Below are 20,271 nucleotides of genomic sequence, written 5' to 3'. Positions count from 1 at the left end.
ACGATTTAAACTAGAAGTGATAAGATAAATATTTCCGTATTACATAATACATATTTCAGAAAAAGTTACTTTCAGAGCTTAGAAAATAAAATGAAACATTCATATAAATTGTGGTTAACGAGTTTATACTTTACCTACAATCTTTCTACAATTCTCATACCATGTAATAAATATTGCCAACATGGTCACAAATTGTAATAGGGTAGGTTATCTAAATTCATAACTTAAAGGCATATATAAATTACAAAAGAGTTTGCCAGGAAATAAAAAATGACACATCACTAGAAACAACATAGTTTCCAAAATAGTAAGTTAGATGTATGAATGTGGGAATATATGATTATCAAATTGAGGTCTGAATACTATGAAAAATTAACAAATAGTGTGAACATTATGATAGTGGAAATACTTTAATGGATATATTCCTTTTAACCTACTAGAATGGTATCTACTTTCATTTAGCTATAACTACTAGATGTAAATGTACTAAATGCTACTGAATCCTATACTTTAAAATTATTAATTGTATGGTATGTGAATGTCAGCTCAAAAAGGTACGTTTCATATACATACAAACTTATTAAGAGGTATATGTGCGTACATGTGTGTACATATAAGAGGTATATGTGTGTACATATTAAGAGGTATATGTGCGTACGTGTGTGTTACTAAGCTATCCAAGCCCTCAGGTTCATCTAATGATCATGGTTCAATTTTTGTAAGGCAATTAGTATCACCCTAGTCTCTAGACATAAACTGAAATCCTGTGGATAGCAATCTTGAAAATGCAGGCCATCTGAAATGATGGGAATGGAAAACAAATAGAAGTATCAATTCCTTCATATGCCAAAACCATTAAAATTCCTTAGTGGGTAAAGTTAAATTTTGAAATTACTCTTCATCTGTTTAAGGCTCAATAAAGAAATGTAACATAGAAAGTAGTTTAGCAATACTTAAATAAATTTCAAAAAATAAATTAGCATTAGAATAATCAATGTAGATAAATTATTGTTAATTCTTCATTAATTTCTATTCATTATTAATGCCAATAAACAACGGCTTATCTATGAAAAGAAAAATCTTAATCTTTAATGTATCAAAAAACCAATTCAACCATCATCCCATTCATTAAGAAATTTCATTATCACTATTCAATAAAGTATTTCTTAAAAATCTTTCACGGCACCATTCTGAAAACAATTCCAAGCTCCAATTTCAAAAGTATAAGTTTCATAAACTTAAGTTGCTCTAGAAAAAAAACTTATAATAATCACATTGTTTTTAGTTTTAATTCGAAATATCTTTAATGTTCAAATTTAACAATATATTTTAAATAGCTATAGACTTTGATTTTGTAAACACTATTTTTAATTTAAAATATTACTAAATACATCTTTCCTTATACATAAATGTTAGTAAATTTTGAAGCAATGTATTTAAGAAATTCAGAAAAAAATTAAGTGCTAAATTTCAAGTGTTGCAGGCATTTGTCACAAACCATTCATTATTTTAATATAATTGTACCACAATGAACTAAATCAAAATATACATATGAACTAAACTGGAAACGTACATCAACATATTGTATGATAAAATGTCTCCTCTGTCCATCAGAATATACAGAAAGGACATATTCACCAGGTTTCCCATGACTCTCTCGCACCAAAAAGTCTCCTTGTTTTTTTAACAGTTCTTGAGCTTCTATTCTGGGAATTGCACCATGGTACCAGTCCTGTTCTGCCAAAGGCTTCTCACTGATGGAGATCATATCAGAAAGCTTAAACAAATATTTAAAAAAAAAAAAAAAAAAAACTAAATTAGAGAAAATACTGATTATTTTCTAATAAAATTCATAGCAACTATAAAGGCTTCTTACAAATGTTCCTCCCTTTAATTGACCAATTAAAAGTTATACGATGAACCTAAAATATCTTTTTAAGTACTGGTGCTGAAGTTTACCACAAATACATACACTTCAACACTTTGTTTTATCTGTCATACAAAGGTAGACACAATATTAGCATTTAGAGTTAGCATTGATAATCTTATTCACCATGTCCTAAAATAAATCTATATACTAAAATTATCAACCAGAGAAATTATGAAGAAAAAGAGGGAATTAACAGAAATGTATCATAAAACAACTGAATTTTTATGTAAATGAAAAGCTAAGGTATTTCTTTTTTATGTAATTAACTCTTGATCACAGAGGTTCTGAGCAGTCTCATATGTTCCAGGAGCACTATCTCAGGTTTTATTTGATGCTGCCTTGCTGCTGTGCCTTCCTATCCTTATCTTCACTCACCTGACTTCCCTAACCATTACCTCTCCCACATGGCTGGTCCTGCTTCTACAAAGCAATGGTAGATAAAGCCCTAGGAGAAATAGCATCACTGAAAACCACCAATATGCAATTACAAACACATGGCAAAGATAAGGAATGGTTATAAACCAAGAGCATGGTAGAGAAAGCAAATTCTCTGTTATTTTAAGAGGCCAAATGCTAACACCAAGTCAGAGATAATTTAAGAGATGACTGCTATTTCCTTGAAATGTGCTAACTGGTAGTAGATTAAATCACACATTTTCTGATTACAAGTAAAAATGTTGCTGATGTTATTGTTGTTTTTATGGCACACAGGAACTAAACTCCTTCAGATAGAAAGAGTATTTTGTGGATAAGGTGTAGTAATTTGAACTAACTTTTAAGGTTCTCAAAACACAATATGCACAATGCCTCATGAGAAAGTAATTTATAAATTGGAAAAATCAGAATTAATAATAAATGAAAGGCAAATATTCATATTCATATATGAAGTTTTACAGGCTGATATAAATTCTAGGTAGGACCAAAGTATGGTAATTTTGTAGTAAGTAAAAACTGGTTTTTAACAAAGCCTTCATTGTTTTGTACCACTGAAGAGACCCAAAACTTACTGCTCAAAGTTCTATTTCATATTATCCTGTTGGTTAAAAGAACAACATATATTCTGTTGGTTAAAAGAACAAAACAACAATAAAAAACTTGAAAAGTCCAAAATAGATCTCAAGGAAGAGTCTACATTCTGATTCTTACTTCTTACACTCATATTAAATAACATTTTAAACTTTTAAAGTATATTCAGGTTGTGACTATACGTGGAAGTTTTGGTAAACTAAGTCTTTTTAATTTTCACACAAACTATGATAAACATCATTATATCATATTTAACATATAAGAAGAATATTTTATTTCAAAAAACGTTTTAACATATTCCCAAAATTTGTTTTAAAGAACAATTTTATCTAAAGAACCACCCACGACTATATGAGGTAAAAGAATGTTGCTTTTAAATACAAACATAATCTGCACAAAATTAACTTTTTGTATATACCGATACTAATAATTTACAATTATTAAAGAAGAAAAAATAATCAAATGTTTTCTATTCGTATAATCAAAAATTTTATTTTAAAATTTTATCATAGTGCATCTAGAGTAAATACTAAAATTTTTACTATAATGGACATATTTCTGTCTCACTAATAGCAAAAGTGCTTATTTATTCAAAAGTTATTACTGAATACAAGAAATTCAATGTAACATCTTTGCAAAGGACTTATTTTTATCATTGTCTCTCTAAAAGGTCTACATAACAGGAAAGCATCCCAAACAAGGATGCTACATGTTGATTTCTTGTCCTAGTCAACCTATCCTTCCAAATTTGCATTTATTTCCAACTGAGAGAACGCAGTTTGATGAACTAACTAAGGTGGAAAGGTATATGAAGTACAAAAGCTCAGCCAGCATTCCCAGAAATTCATTTTAAGTATATGATGAAGAACATGTATGGGGGAAAAAGTCATCTGGGGAAAGTATCTGAGTTTTGTTTCGTTTTTAAAAAACTAAATAGTAAGGAACTTATATTGCAATCTCATAAAGATCATACTTCAATTCTATAGGTTTCTTAGTTTCTTTGGGGGTAGGGAGGGAAGCTCAAAGATCTGTTATTCTCCATCCCCTATAAAACACTGTTATGAAATATAAGGTGAACTTACTGTGGATGTATGTGTGTATATACACATGTGTACACACATACACAGGGAAAAGTCACACATATCCCCTGCCTGGGTATATCAGGTCTTTCAAAGACTTCTCTGGAAGCACTGGATGGGATATTTTTATCAATATGATTTCAATGAAATCCCAACACAATTTTACAAACTTGACAGTAATATATGTAGGATGCGCCAGGAAAAAAAAAAAAAATATGCAACATACCAAGAGCCCATCATAATGACATCACAAACGAAACCAAGCTTTTTACCTCAAATATCCCATCTTTCTCAGCCTCAACAGACAGGGTTTTTCTTCGTTAGTAAATTATCTGAGATTTTTGCCAAAGATATGGGGGTAGGAGCAAAGCCTCCTTTTTAAGTTACAGTTAATACAGTACAGTTAATAATAAGTTTTCCTGATTGACTGGGCTAGCTGGTTAATTAGTTATTTTCCCTAGATCTTCTTCCTAAAGAATAGTCCAGCAAAAATATACCGGAATTAGTGAAATTAAAGAGATTTTTTTATATAAAAAGGCAATAAGGAGGCAGCACTTGAAAATATTTTTTTCTTGGGGAAAGAAAAAGAGATTAGTTTTTCTCCTTACCCAAGTCCAGGCTAATTTTCAAGTATGTAATGAAGATTTGTATACCTTCACTCAAGCATTTGAGTATCAAGATGAGCTTCTTTTTGGGAGGCAAAAACAAAAGTGTTTTTTAAAAATAGTCTGGTCTAGATTCTATTAAAATTAATTACCCAAAAAACCATTTTGAAAAAAGCAACACAAGAATAAAACAGCGTCAAAAATATGTAAGCAAAACCCTTACTGAGCTTGAACAATCTAAATAAAACTTCAACACAAACATTTTTAAATTCTGAATTTTTAACATAAAAATGACATTTAATTATCTTTTCTATTCTCATGTAAATTTAGTTATTAACATTAATTTAATAGTCTAATTAATAAGTTATTCCAAATCCAGTTTAGTAATATACTGGGGTGACTATGAGTAATTCACAAGATTTTAAACATTTCTCAAAAATTCTGTAAGACTCAGCTGGTAGCATGGCCAAATGATCTAAGGCACTAGATTAAGATTTGGCTGGGCACAGTGGCTCTAGCCTGTAATAGCACTTTGGGAGGCCAAGGTGGGAGGACTGCTTAAGTCAGGAGTTCAAGACCAGCCTGGGCAACAGAGTGAGATCCTATCTCTATAAATTCTATTTATTTATTTATTTATTTATTTATTTATTTATTTATTTATTTAAGATGGAGTCTTGCTCTGTCACCCAGGCGGGAGTTCAATGGCGTGATCTCCACTCACTGCAACCTCTGCCTCCTGGGTTCAAGTGATTCTCCTGCCTCAGCCTCCCGAGTAGCTGGGATTACAGGTGTGCATCACCCCGCCTGGTTAATTTTTTGTACTTTTAGTGGAGACGGGGTTTCACCATGTTGGCTAGGCTGGTTTCAAACTCCTGACCTCATGATCCGCCCACCTCGGCTTCCCAAAGTGCTGGGATTACAGGTGTGATCCACCACGCCTGGCCCTATAAATTTATTTTTTTTTAATTTCATAGGACCCCTTTTCTTTTAAAGCTATATATTACTTAGGAATTTTGGGAGGGGATGATAAATCAACTGTTTACAAAAGATGTAAAAAAACTGTTTACAACTGTTTAAAAAAGTTTAAAAAAACACTAGTCTACTGAATGTGCCTGGTGGTAGTAAAAATTATTTTCAGTGAAAGGGAAATGTAATCATAGGTGGGAAAGTGTATTTTATGTCATTTCTAGTTTGATAACTGAATCTAATTTTTTATTTGTACATATATACGAAATGTTTAATATAAAATGAAAACAAAAAACAATGTTCTCCCTTCCAGTTTTTTAAAAATTTCTAAATAGTTACATTGAATCTATTGAATTAATTTTTAAATAATGAAAAATAAGATATTCTGAATATTTGTACCTCAGGATCACTTGTGTTCAGGCTAGACAAACAGGATGTAAATTAGTTAAAATAGTGGTTCTATCTTTGGCACTAAATGACTATCTTTAATTCTACAAATTCTAATTTTTTAGCAGTAAAGCTGAATTGGTAGTTTTTTCATGTTCTGATACTATCAACCAAAAAAAGATGCTTCAGCTAATATTTACATTCTATAATGAAACTAGTCGTAAAATTTTTATTCATAAATTTCTTAACAATTTTTTGTACTACAGTATTTGAGAATTTGAATTTGTTTGGTTTTAGCTAACAATAAAACTGTTCTCTAGCATAGTAACTATACAGAATTACATGCTAATCAGAGATGAGCATTAGTACAGAATTCTTTCTAAAACTTATATTAAACAAAAATAGACAACTAAGCCAAACTCAAGTATCAGGTTGATACTTCCTTCCCATTTCCTGGCCTGTCTTTTTGTACCCCTTCTTGGGTCTCTGATAACGGACACAATGTTTAGCAAAATATAAATTTTATTTTACCTTCCTTTCTTTCTAACAGTTCTGCTTGTTTCAGTATCTTCGGGTTTCCTCCAACTTCTTTTTTGCTGGCTTCTTCTGTTCCCTTACTCATTGTTTATTGGTAATAACATGCTTTTCTCTCTTAATTATTTTTATGCAGTTACTTTTACGATTGTGCCAGCGACTCTCACTCATCCTCTCTCATCATTTTACCACATTTTTGCTATAGTTTCATTTATTCAGTATCAAATATTCTTTCCTTAAACCCATATACTTTACATATAAAATGTGCCACAATTATCAATAAGAACACATTTTCATCAATTACCTATATTCAATGCTAATATCTTATCACACATTGCAACAAAAACTACTACCAGGTAACTGTAATATGTCAATAGGCAACCATATTTCAGTAAATGTAAACATTTATCATCAAGTTGGGATTGCCTGTGTAAACTTAGTATCAGTCTGACATGATCTCTGTTACCTGTTTTAAGCACTTGAGCAAACATATAAACAATAGATTTGCTCTATTACAGTACAAATTACAGAATATCAATCTCAATAAGTCCTTTTAGAAAAATTACATGTAATACTTGTAATTCAAGTAATTCAAACCTTGAAATTAATAGAATATTTAATTTTCCTAAACATGACAGAATTCAGTGTATGAGAGTGACATAATCCAAAAAAATCTTTATTTTCCCTTGTTAATGACTCTCTTACATAATAATAAATGGGGGGAAAAAGCAACTTAAAACCTTAAGAATAATCGAAGACAACTGATATTTAAAATGTACACTATTTAACCTGAACTTAACAACATGTCTTGATTAAAGACAATATAAGGCCGATTTTCTAGACTCAAAGGAGAACACTGAAAAATAGAAACAGTTGATGTCACGCATGAAAATAGCTACATTCCCCTGTGCCACTGGTGGAAGCCAAGCACTGTGACCCTGTATTACAACTGATGTACAACTTAACATAACTGAATGATGTTTCTAAAAAGCAAGCAAGCAAGCAAATCTTACTTACAATATTACTCTATACAAAGGAAGCACATTTCTATTTTCCAATATTTTGATTTTCTAAATTCTAGTACAAAGTAATTCTAAAATTAAAATAGCATCTATGTCAACAGAGTGTAGAAAATATGAATTTTAAGGAGACTGCTGTCGAATAATTTAATAATTCTTCTGATATCTATATAAAGAACAAACCATTTCGACCAAAATGTGCTTTATTTTTGTTACAAAGAATATTTTTCAAAGAGTGCTACTATCAGAGGGGCATTATTCACTCCATGTATCAGTGATACAACTAGTATTCATGAGTGTCTGTAAGATGGAAGAAGTGATTTGCTCGGCCACTCATTATAGAAATTCTGCAGTAGATGGATGGCCCTAGAGAAAGGGCAATATTCTTGACATGACTGGAACAGATCTCATTAAATATAATATGATTTGAAAGACTTTCAATTGGAATGGACCCTTATGATTGCCAGTAGGCTTTTAAAATATGTAATTAATACTGTCTAACATCTCTAGCCTTGGCTTCAGAGGCTTCAGAACTGAAAAATAGTTCTCAATGCAAAATTACAACCTCCTTAAGATGGGTAGATACTAGATGTGACTGTAGCCTCAGTAACCTGAGATACTAATAAAAGGGCTTTTAACACCTTCAGTACACTGGAAAGGAAACACATGCTTGTAGCTGATATAACATATTAAAGTATTATTCTGATATTATATAAAATATATATTCTATATATTCTATTATATATTATATATAATAAGTATATATTCTGATATATTATATATTGTTACAATATTCTATTATTATAACAATAAATATTAAACATCTGGTGACATCAAATACAATATTCAGATGAAAAAAATTCCGCTATCAGCTAAAGTCTTAAGTTCTTTCTTCTATCAAGACTGTTGATGTAAGCATTCCATTAGACTGTCTTTAAAGGGAGCTCTACATTTTAATGATACTGTTAAAAACAGAGCTAAATCGTTATGTCAAGTCCATTGTGATTAATTCTAATTTCATTTTTCTATACATAATGCATTTGCTTAATTTTATCTAAAATTGTGCTTTAACATTCTAATTTTTGTATGTTTACTTGCATAAACAGTGATTCATAGTTGTTGCATTTTAAAGATTTTAAGTTAAGGCCGGGGGCGGTGGCTCAAGCCTGTAATCCCAGCACTTTGGGAGGCCGAGACGGGCGCATCACGAGGTCAGGAGATTGAGACCATCCTGGCTAATACGGTGAAACCCCGTCTCTACTAAAAAATACAAAAAACGAGCCAGGCGAGGTGGCGGGCGCCTGTAGTCCCAGCTACTTGGGAGGCTGAGGCAGGAGAATGGCGTAAACCTGGGGGGCGGAGCTTGCAGTGAGCCAAAATCTGGCCACTGCACTCCAGCCTGGGCGACAGAGCGAGACTCCGTCTCAAAAAAAAAAAAAAAAAACATTTTAAGTTAAATATGCTTCCATATGCAAAAGACTGAATTTGAACTCTTAGGGAGGCCACAGAGGGAGGATCACTTGAGCTCAGGAATTCAACATCAGCCTGGGTAATATAGTGAAACCTCATCTCAAAAATAAATTAATTAATTAAAATAAATAAATAAAATTTTGATCCCGTACCTTACTCCATATACAAAAATTAACTAATAATAAACAAAGATGTAAGTGGTAGGACTAAAACTATAAAACTCTAAAAAGAAAACAAAGATGAATTATCAGCATAATCTTGGATTAGACAATTTTTTTTTGACACCAAAAGCACACAGAGTCAAGGAAAAAATAAATTACTCTTCAGCAAAATCAAAAACTTAAGTGTGTTAAAGGACATTATCAAGAAAGTGAAAAAAAAAAATCCAAACGGTGAGAAAAAACATTTGTAGATTATATGTATAAGGAGCTTATTTTCAGAATATATACTCTTAGAATTCAACAATAAATAAGCAATTTTTAAATGTGCAAAGAATATTACTGAACACATGTCCAAAGAACACATATAAGCTGCCAATAAGAACATGAAAAAATGCTCCACATCATTAGTCATTAGGAAAATGGAAATTGAAACTACAGTAAGATACTACTTCATGCCCACTAGAATGCTTATAATATGAAAACATTCAAAATAACAAGTGTTGGCAAGAATGTGGAGAAATAAAAATATTCATATATTGCTGATGGGAATGTAAAATGGTACAATTACTATGAAAAACAGTGTGGCAATTCCTCAAAAGCTTAAATAGAGAATTATTACCATATAACCCAGAAATTCTACTCCTGGGTACACACCAAAGAGAAGTGAAAACATACATACATAAAAACACTTGAAAATGAATGTTCATGCAGCATTATTTATAACAGCCAACAAGCTGAAACAACCAAATGTCCATCAGCTGATGAATAGATAGACAATATGTGGCAAATATATACAATGGAGTATTATTCAGTCATAAAAAGGAATGAAGTACTGTCACATTGTATAACATGGATGAACCCTAGAAGAATTATAAATGAAAGAAACTCCATGCAAAAGGCCACATACTGTATTATTTTATTTATGTATGTGAAATATCCAGTGTAAGTAAATCCATCAGGACCAGAATTAGACTAGTACTTGTTAGGGGTGTATACACTGGAGTGCCTGTCTATTTGAGGGGGAAAAAAACCTTCTTCTCCAAATAAATAGAAGACCTAATGCTTTAGAGAAATGCTTCTGTGTGTTTGTTCATATGTATAAGATGGCCAAACGGCTGTTACTAAAGATAACTAACACTCAAGCACTACTGTGATATGTCAAACCCACATTTCAATGATTATCAAACAGACTTCAATTTTATAATCAAAATGTTCTTTGAAATATAAATATACATATACACTAATACGTTTTTAAAATATATATGGTAATCCCTACTGTAAAAGGGTTATGTTTCACTAGGAAAGAACTGTTTATACTGTTCCTCCAGTAAGACCTCAAAGTACATAAAATGTTCCTCATAATTATTTGTATATTGTAAAGGAAGCCTATAATTCAAGTTTATTTTTGTATTCCCTATGTCAGTGTCACATGGGATTTTACTATATACATATATAGACATTCATATGCACACAAAAAGTTAAATTATGCACTTATCTTTCCATTTGTAAGTGCAAATTTATATATACATACACACACACACACACATACACATACATATATATATTCATTAATGCATCAGAAAGAAGTTAGACAATGACTATTTTCAGTAGCACAGAGAGTTAATCCTACTTACTGCTGAAGAGCTCAGTGCGGATTTTGAAGACCTAATTATTCCAGCAATTGAATGACGAATAGATTCAAATTTGGATAGCCTCTCCTTTCTTTCCTGGAGGGATTAAGAAACAAGCCTTCAGCAACAGTAAACTATCCAATATGTATACACATTTATGTATTTAGGTACTTATCCACAGCTTATCCATCATGTCTTCCAACTAAACAAAATACAAACTTCCTCACATTAAAGATAACAAATAACCAAATACACACAAACTCTATAGCATTTTACTTTACTGACCCCTCAACAAATGTCTTGATTTTGTGGAAAGAAATAGAAATTCATATGGCAATTCATATAGAATTCATATAGATGAAAACAAGAAATGTAAAGGAAATTCACAGAAAACCAAGTATTAATTATTAGCACATGCAAAAAAGAACACAAGCTATAAGGAACCTATTTAACATAGACTATTTCAGATAGGACTATAGCTGTGAGGCAATTTCAAATAAGAAAAAATAATCACACACACACAAAAAAGGAAGAAAAATATACGGAACACATTTTTTAAAGGTGAATTTCACTTCAGTACCTAGGAAGTTTCCCAAAGATTCACATGATGATAATGACCATCACGATGATCCTGATGATAAGGAGAAAGGCGGCTGGGAGGAGGATGAAGTAAAACAAGAAGGTAATGGCAGACCTACCTACCACCAATCCTACCAAATCCAGATTGCTATTTGCCATACAATGCATATTTCTGAATATCATATACCATAATGAAGAAAACTTTTCCTAAAATTTCAAATCTTTAGAACCATTTTACAAACATAAGTGAATGAGGTAGGTAAGAGGGCAGAAAAAAAGAGGGAAAAAAGAAAAAAAAAAAAAAAAAAAAACCAAAACTAGGACATAAGAAGGGCACCAAGAGCAAAGCATGTGTGGTTTTGTAATGGAAGCATTGGTCAATTTTCCAACGATGACTGTATTTCAACTGCTAATCAGCAGCAGACAAAAGAACAAGAGATCCTTTCGTCAAGCACACTATTTCTGTAGGTCTTCCAGCATTAGTGATGCCCAGTTTTACTTATGGAAAATAAGTAAGCAGGTCACAAATAACATCTTTTGTTTCTTTTGTCTCCAAAGCTAGGGTATATCTCTGTAATAGTAAATGTAGACATTCTTGGCCATATGCTTTCTCCCAAAACCCTTTAGTAATATCAAAACAAAACATTTTCTAAGTGAGTAATGCTAAAATTACCCAATGGATTAGAATTAACTAATAGAGAGGTCCAGTTAGGGCATAAAGAAAACTTTAAAAATTGCTCCCTTATATTAAGTTACAAAACATAACATATTGTGTGTTAGATGGATACAATTAGTGAAAACATCTTTTCATATGAAGGTTCTTTTTAGATAGGTTGGCCTAAAAATATAATCAAAAATAATAATGAGACCTTAAGTTTCATATAGCAGCAATCAAAATGCAAATCGGGTTAATAAAACATTCCAACCAGTGTTGGATCATTTGGTGCCCAGATTTCTACAAATAAAACGAAACTCATTTGCCATGTAGTTCCTGTCTATGTAACATCTAGTAACAGCTTTAAATTACAGTCTACCTAATAACACATCGGACTGTGCTGAATTCATTGACAGGTTGATTTTCACATCAAAGAATCAAATGGCTACTTTTAAAAATTAAAATTAAAAAACTTCCCTTCAACTGCCACGAATACAATACCTAAGTTTGCTTTTAGGCCTGCCAGGGCTGGTGATGATACACTCATTTTACTCACCTCAAGTAATGGCAAGATACATTTTCCAGATAAAGGAGTTGTAGGAATTAGTTCTGGCTAAAGGATGGCCCCTCACAAAGGAGGTAGCAGGGGACTAATGAAGGGGTGAAGGGAGAAGCAATGTTATTAAATAATACCTGATATTATAAAATAATATTCTGATGAGATGCTCAGAAAAAGTGCTGTTAAGTTTAGCTATTACTTTGGCTTGAAAAAAAAGTTATAGGTACAGTATCAGTTTCACATCTCATTTAAGAATAGTTTTTCATTATGTTAAAATTAAGGCCAGGCGCGGTGGCTCAAACCTGTAATCCCAGCACTTTGGGAGGCCGAGACGGGCAGATCACGAGGTCAGGAGATTGAGACCATCCTGGCTAATACGGTGAAACCCCGTCTCTACTAAAAAATACAAAAAACTAGCCGGGCGAGGTGGCGGGCGCCTGTAGTCCCAGCTACTTGAGAGGCTGAGGCAGGAGAATGGCATAAACCCGGGAGGCAGAGCTTGTAATGAGCTGAGATCCGGCCACTGCACTCCAGCCTGGGCGACAGAGTGAGACTCCGTCTCAAAAAAAAAAAAAAAAATTAAATGAGACAGTGTATGTGTTTGTGTGCGTGTGTGTATATACACATACACATAATACTAAGAGACTGGTTCATAATAATTACAAGTGTATCTATTATCAATTAAAAAGAATGCTATGCCAGGCTTGGTGGTTCATGCCTGAAATCCCAGCACTCTGGGTGACCAAGTAGGGAGTATTGCTCGAACCCAGGAGTTTGAGACCAGACTTGGCAACACAGTGAGACCCCATCTCTACAAATAGTTTTTTTAAAATTAGCCAGATGTGGTAACGTGTGCCTCTAGTCCCAGCTGCTCAGGAAGCTGAGGTGAGAGGATGGCTTGAGCCCAAGAGGTTGCAGTGAGGCCAGACTGTACCACTGCACTCCAGTCTGGGCAACAGATCAAGACCTGTCTCAAAACAAACAAATAATAAAAACAAACAGAAAAACTCTATTTAAAAAATACCTAAATTACTTAAAGTAAAATCTACCTAGCAAGTTTTGAAATTATTCTTCATTAGAAAACTGCAGTGAAACAGGCTCTTGCACCGCAATGTTCCATTTAGTGCCCCCATCCCGTGAGCGCTAAAGCACAAAGACACAAAGGCAAGAATTAAGGTTCTGCTGATTGGAGTGGCTCTGACAAAGATCCTAAGCTCTAACCAATGACTGCCTATCTGGAGGCTGTACAAAGTGACAACTTCAACCAAAAAGCATCTAACAGTTCTGAAAGTGAGGTTCTGAAAGGAGGCACTAAGATAAAGGAATAACGTTCTTGAAGTCAAAAGCGATGAAGAGTATGAGTCTGAGCAAATTACTCAACTACCCTTGCTCTCAGTTTCCACATCAGAAAAAAGAAAGGCACTAGGCTAGATAAAATCTTCATCTCAAAAATTCTGTGACTTTTGTCCAACTCCCCATCATCTGTGTTGCACTGATCATTAATGAAAATCCAGAGAAGAGTTTCATGGTACCAGGCTGGCAATCAGTACTTTCCTTAGAGCACTTAGTCAGAGTTAGCCTGAGGTACCCTTAGAATATGAACCAATGAGAAGTCTGAACTATCTTGAAAGGAACACTTCTATTGTTGTTGTTAATAACAGGTCTTTAAAACAAAAACTGAATATTATTTCTCACAGACTTATGTAAATAAACCCAACCTAATAACATTCTTGGACAGAACAATGCAAGTGATTATTTGGCCCTGTAGGAACAGCCAGCGACTTATTAAAATCAGGAGGCAATAAGAATCAAGAAAAAGATAATATTCATGCTCAAACTCCAGGCTAAGTGCCAAGTATCTTAGGAGCTTCTTATGCAAAGCAGCCATAAAATTCAGAGGGATTTTGTGAGAAATAACTGCAGGGAAACTATAACCCCAGAGAAGACTACCTTCTGAAAAAATTCTACGTTATAGATCACTCATAATATAAATTAAATACTGTAAATATCAGTATGTCCTTCATTTTTTTGAAAAAAAATGCATTTAGAAGTAAGTAACCTAAGGTTTTGAAAATGCTGATTTGCTGGGCACAATGCAAGATACATAGTTTCTATTTCCATCAGGATACAGAATTTAAGTATTAAAACAGTTTCTAAATGATTTATTTTAGCAATAGGGTTTCTGACTAAAGGCAAATCATTTTAGTACTCACTCTTTGGTAACTTAGTTTGTCATGTTGTCTTATCTCTTTGATGCTTGCATATTAAGATTATTTATAAAAAGAAAGAAAACCCCCTTGCTAAATCAAGCATATTCATTTTCTGAAATAATGAAATTAGAAACCAAATACACAAAAGAAACATCTGATCTTGTTTTAAAACAACAATGCTAAGGAAACCTACAGTAAAACAGAATAGAGTTCGGTGAGATCCAGGTTGTAAAATGTCATAAATCATTCTTTTTGCTTTCTTTATTCTGTATCTCTTAAATAAGATGTCTGTAGAGAAATAAGACCCAAGAAGAAGGCTATAATTAGCTCTTGTCCTATTCAATAGCCAGTTCACATTCCATGGTGCTTTTCCCAAATGTGTGACCAAAATGGCTAAACAAGTATTTTTTTAAAGACTACTTTTTAGAACAGTCTTGGGTTCATAGCATAAGCAGGAGGAAGGAAAAGATTTTCTCATATGTCCTCTGCCCCCACACATGCACAGCCTCCACCATTATCAACATCCCCCTCCAGCGTGGCGCCTGTGTTACAGTTGAGAACCTTCACTGACAAATCATGATCACTCAAGAGTCCATAGTTTTCATTAGGGTTTGCTCTTTTTGTTGTACATTCTATGGGTTTGGACAAATGCTTAACAACATGTAGCCCACACTGTCCTAAAAATCCTCTGTGCTCTGCCTATTCATCCATCCCTTCACCAAAATACAATTTTTATAAATTATCCAGTATTACAAGATGGACACCAACTAGTTTCCTGATGAGCATCTCATTGATACAACAACTTAAGAAGTGATAAGACTTTGCTCAGTAAACAACTGCGTAATTTGTTTGTATGAAAAATTGTAACTATTATAAATTAAATTATCAAGGTATCTTAACTAAGATTCTGCTTTTGGTACATTTAGGGACATAACGATACAGCAGTAAATTTTTCTACTTGACTTAGAACTAATAAATTGTGAGACAAGGAATACCTTATAATGAAAGTATTATTTAATTAAAGACCAATGTTTAGCAATCAAGGCATTTTACCAGCTTCAGTTACACCTTCACAAAGTCCCCAGCTCATTCCTCCATTTAACAAATTATTTTGATAAAGTCAAAATAACCTCTTTACCATTCCCTGCATATACTACATACACCTCCTCACTGCAAGTTCCCTATCTCTTGTCTCCATCTCTCATTGTCCCTTCTTTTCCCTTTCTACCTTATCATAATAAATGCTCATAAATATTAGCTATATTTATTTTTATTTTACTATCAACGACAAGAACATTGGGCTGTTTTCACCTTCTGGCTACTGTGAATAATGTTGCTATGGACATGTGTATACATGTACTTGTTTGAATATGTTTTATATGAGTGAAATTGTAATTTCATGTTTAACTTTGAAGGACAGCCAAACTGTTTTCCTGGTGGCTGAACCAGTGAGGGTTCCAGTTTCTCCACATCCTCACCAACACTTATTTTCCATTTTTCTCATGAACAGTGTCTGAAAAGATGAGAAATTTCAGTAGAGATGCTAGCAAATAAATATAAATTCTGGAATTGAAAAATACAGTATCAGAGTGGAAAAACGCATTTGAGGGGGGCGGAGCAAGATGGCCGAATAGGAACAGTTCCAGTCTCCATCTCCCAGGGCGAGCGACACAGAAGACTGGTGATTTCTGCATTTTCAACTGAGGAACTGGTGTCATCTCACTCGGGATGACGGACAATCCGTGCAGGTCAGCTGCTACAGCCTGACCAGCGAGAGCTGAAGCAGGGCGAGGCATCGCCTCACCTGGGAAGCGCGAGGGGGAAGGGAGTCCCTTTTCCTAGCCAGGGGAACTGATACACACAACACCTGGAAAATCGGGTAACTCCCACCCCAATACTGTGCTGTAACACCGGCACACGGGAGACTATACCCACACCTGGCCGGGAGGGTCCCACGGCCACGGAGCCTCCCTCCTTGCTAACACAGCAGTCTGCGGCAATCTAACCGCAAGGCAGCAGCGAGGCTGGGGGAGGCGCGCCCGCCATCGCTGAGGCTTAAGTAGGTAAATAAAGCCGCTGGGAAGCTCGAACTGGGTGGAGCTCACAGCAGCTCAAGGAAACCTGCCTGTCTCTGTAGACTCCGCCTCTGGGGACAGGGCTCAGCTTAAGGAGCAGAAGCCTGTGCAGACCCGAACAACTCTGTCTGACAGCTTTGAAGAGAGCAGTGGATCTCCCAACACGGAGGTTGAGATCTGAGAAGGGGCAGGCTGCCTGCTCAAGTGGGTCCCTGACCCCTGAGTAGCCTAACTGGGAGACATCCCCCACTAGGGGCAGTCTGACACCCCTCACCTCACAGGGTGGAGTACACCCCTGAGAGGAAGCTTCCAAAGCAAGAATCAGACAGGTGCACTCACTGTTCAGCAATATTCTATCTTCTGCAACCTCTGCTGCTGATACCCAGGGCAAACAGGATCTGGAGTGGACCTCAAGCAATCTCCAACAGACCTATAGCTGAGGGTCCTGACTGTCAGAAGGAAAACTATCAAACAGGAAGGACACCTATACCAAAACCCCATCAGTACGTCACCATCATCAAAGACCAGAGACAGATAAAACCACAAAGATGGGGAAAAAGCAGGGCAGAAAAGCTGGAAATTCAAAAAATAAGAGCGCATCTCCTCCTGCAAAGGAGCACAGCCCATCGCCAGCAACGGATCAAAGCTGGTCAGAGAATGATTTTGATGAGATGAGAGAAGAAGGCTTCAGTCCATCAAACCTCTCAGAGCTAAAGGAGGAATTACGTACCCAGCGCAAAGAAACTAAAAATCTTGAAAAAAGAGTGGAAGAATTGACAGCTAGACTAATTAATGCAGAGAAGGTCATAAACGAAATGACAGAGATGAAAACCATGACACGAGAAATACGTGACAAATGCACAAGCTTCAGTAACCGACTCGATCAACTGGAAGAAAGAGTATCAGCGATGGAGGATCAAATGAATGAAATGAAGCGAGAAGAGAAACCAAAAGAAAAAAGAAGAAAAAGAAATGAACAAAGCCTGCAAGAAGTATGGGATTATGTAAAAAGACCAAATCTACGTCTGATTGGGGTGCCTGAAATTGAGGGGGAAAATGGAACCAAATTGGAAAACACTCTACAGGATATCATCCAGGAGAACTTCCCCAACCTAGCAGGGCAGGCCAACATTCAAATTCAGGAAATACAGAGAACGCCACAAAGATACTCCTCCAGAAGAGCAACTCCAAGACACATAATTGCCAGATTCACCAAAGTTGAAATGAAGGAAAAAATCTTAAGGGCAGCCAGAGAGAAAGGTCGGGTTACCCACAAAGGGAAGCCCATCAGACTGACAGCAGATCTCTCGGCAGAAACTCTACAAGCCAGAAGAGAGTGGGGACCAATATTCAACGTTCTTAAAGAAAAGAATTTTAAACCCAGAATTTCATATCCAGCCAAACTAAGTTTCATCAGTGAAGGAGAAATAAAATTCTTTACAGATAAGCAAATGCTTAGAGATTTTGTCACCACCAGGCCTGCCTTACAAGAGACCCTGAAGGAAGCCCTAAACATGGAAAGGAAAAACCGGTACCAGCCATTGCAAAAACATGCCAAAATGTAAAGACCATTGAGGCTAGGAAGAAACTGCATCAACTAATGAGCAAAATAACCAGTTAATATCATAATGGCAGGATCAAGTTCACACATAACAATATTAACCTTAAATGTTAATGGATTAAATGCTCCAATTAAAAGACACAGACTGGCAAACTGGATAAAGAGTCAAGACCCATCAGTCTGCTGTCTTCAGGAGACCCATCTCACATGCAGAGACATACATAGGCTCAAAATAAAGGGATGGAGGAAGATCTACCAAGCAAATGGAGAACCAAAAAAAGCAGGGGTTGCAATCCTAGTCTCTGATAAAACAGACTTTAAACCATCAAAGATCAAAAGAGACAAAGAAGGCCATTACATAATGGTAAAGGGATCAATTCAACAGGAAGAGCTAACTATCCTAAATATACATGCACCCAATACAGGAGCACCCAGATTCATAAAGCAAGTCCTTAGAGACTTACAAAGAGACTTAGACTCCCATACAATAATAATGGGAGACTTCAACACTCCACTGTCAACATTAGACAAATCAACGAGACAGAAAGTTAACAAGGATATCCAGGAATTGAACTCATCTCTGCACCAAGTGGACCTAATAGACATCTATAGAACTCTCCACCCCAAGTCAACAGAATATACATTCTTCTCAGCACCACATCACACTTATTCCAAAATTGACCACATAATTGGAAGTAAAGCACTCCTCAGCAAATGTAAAAGAACAGAAATTATAACAAACTGTCTCTCTGACCACAGTGCAATCAAACTAGAACTCAGGACTAAGAAACTCAATCAAAACTGCTCAACTACATGGAAACTGAACAACCTGCTCCTGAATGACTACTGGGTACATACCAAAATGAAGGCAGAAATAAAGATGTTCTTTGAAACCAATGAGAACAAAGATACAACATACCAGAATCTCTGGGACACATTGAAAGCAGTGTGTAGAGGGAAATTTATAGCACTAAGTGCCCACAAGAGAAAGCAGGAAAGATCTAAAATTGACACTCTAACATCACAATTAAACGAACTAGAGAGTCAAGAGCAAACACATTCAAAAGCTAGCAGAAGGCAAGAAATAACTAAGATCAGAGCAGAACTGAAGGAGATAGAGACACAAAAAACCCTCCAAAAAATCAATGAATCCAGGAGTTGGTTTTTGGAAAAGATCAACAAAATTGACAGACCGCTAGCAAGGCTAATAAAGAAGAAAAGAGAGAGGAATCAAATAGATGCAGCAAAAAATGATAAAGGGGATATCACCACCGACCCCACAGAAATACAAACTACCATCAGAGAATACTATAAACACCTCTACGCAAATCAACTAGAAAATCTAGAAGAAATGGATAATTTCCTGGACACGTACACTCTCCCAAGACTAAACCAGGAAGAAGTTGAATCCCTGAATAGACCAATAGCAGGCTCTGAAATTGAGGCAACAATTAATAGCCTACCCACCAAAAAAAGTCCAGGACCAGATGGATTCACAGCTGAATTCTACCAGAGGTACAAGGAGGAGCTGGTACCATTCCTTCTGAAACTATTCCAATCAATAGAAAAAGAGGGAATCCTCCCTAACTCATTTTATGAGGCCAACATCATCCTGATACCATAGCCTGGCAGAGACACAACAAAAAAAGAGAATTTTAGACCAATCTCCGTGATGAACATCGATGCAAAAATCCTCAATAAAATACTGGCAAACCGGATTCAGCAGCACATCAAAAAGCTTATCCACCATGATCAAGTGGGCTTCATCCCTGGGATGCAAGGCTGGTTCAACATTCGCAAATCAATCAACGTACTCCAGCATAT

At 35.0% G+C, this 20,271-nt stretch overlaps 1 protein-coding gene across 1 annotated transcript in view; it reads right to left on the bottom strand.

Moving 5' to 3' along the window:
* Nucleotides 1–20,271, bottom strand: part of FER (FER tyrosine kinase) — a 408,129-nt gene that overhangs the window by 188,814 nt on the left and 199,044 nt on the right. The window contains exons 11-12 of the mRNA XM_023212257.2: nucleotides 10,812–10,904; nucleotides 1,574–1,777 (exon numbers count right to left, since the gene is read on the bottom strand). Of these exons, the coding sequence (XP_023068025.1) occupies nucleotides 1,574–1,777; nucleotides 10,812–10,904 (297 nt within the window). The remainder of the gene's footprint in view (nucleotides 1–1,573; nucleotides 1,778–10,811; nucleotides 10,905–20,271) is intronic.

The sequence above is a fragment of the Piliocolobus tephrosceles genome, chromosome 4 (genome assembly GCF_002776525.5).
Source record: "Piliocolobus tephrosceles isolate RC106 chromosome 4, ASM277652v3, whole genome shotgun sequence".
Lineage (NCBI taxonomy): Eukaryota > Metazoa > Chordata > Mammalia > Primates > Cercopithecidae > Piliocolobus > Piliocolobus tephrosceles.
Note: the sequence above shows the minus strand (reverse complement) of the source record. Positions and strands in the feature narration are given on the sequence as shown.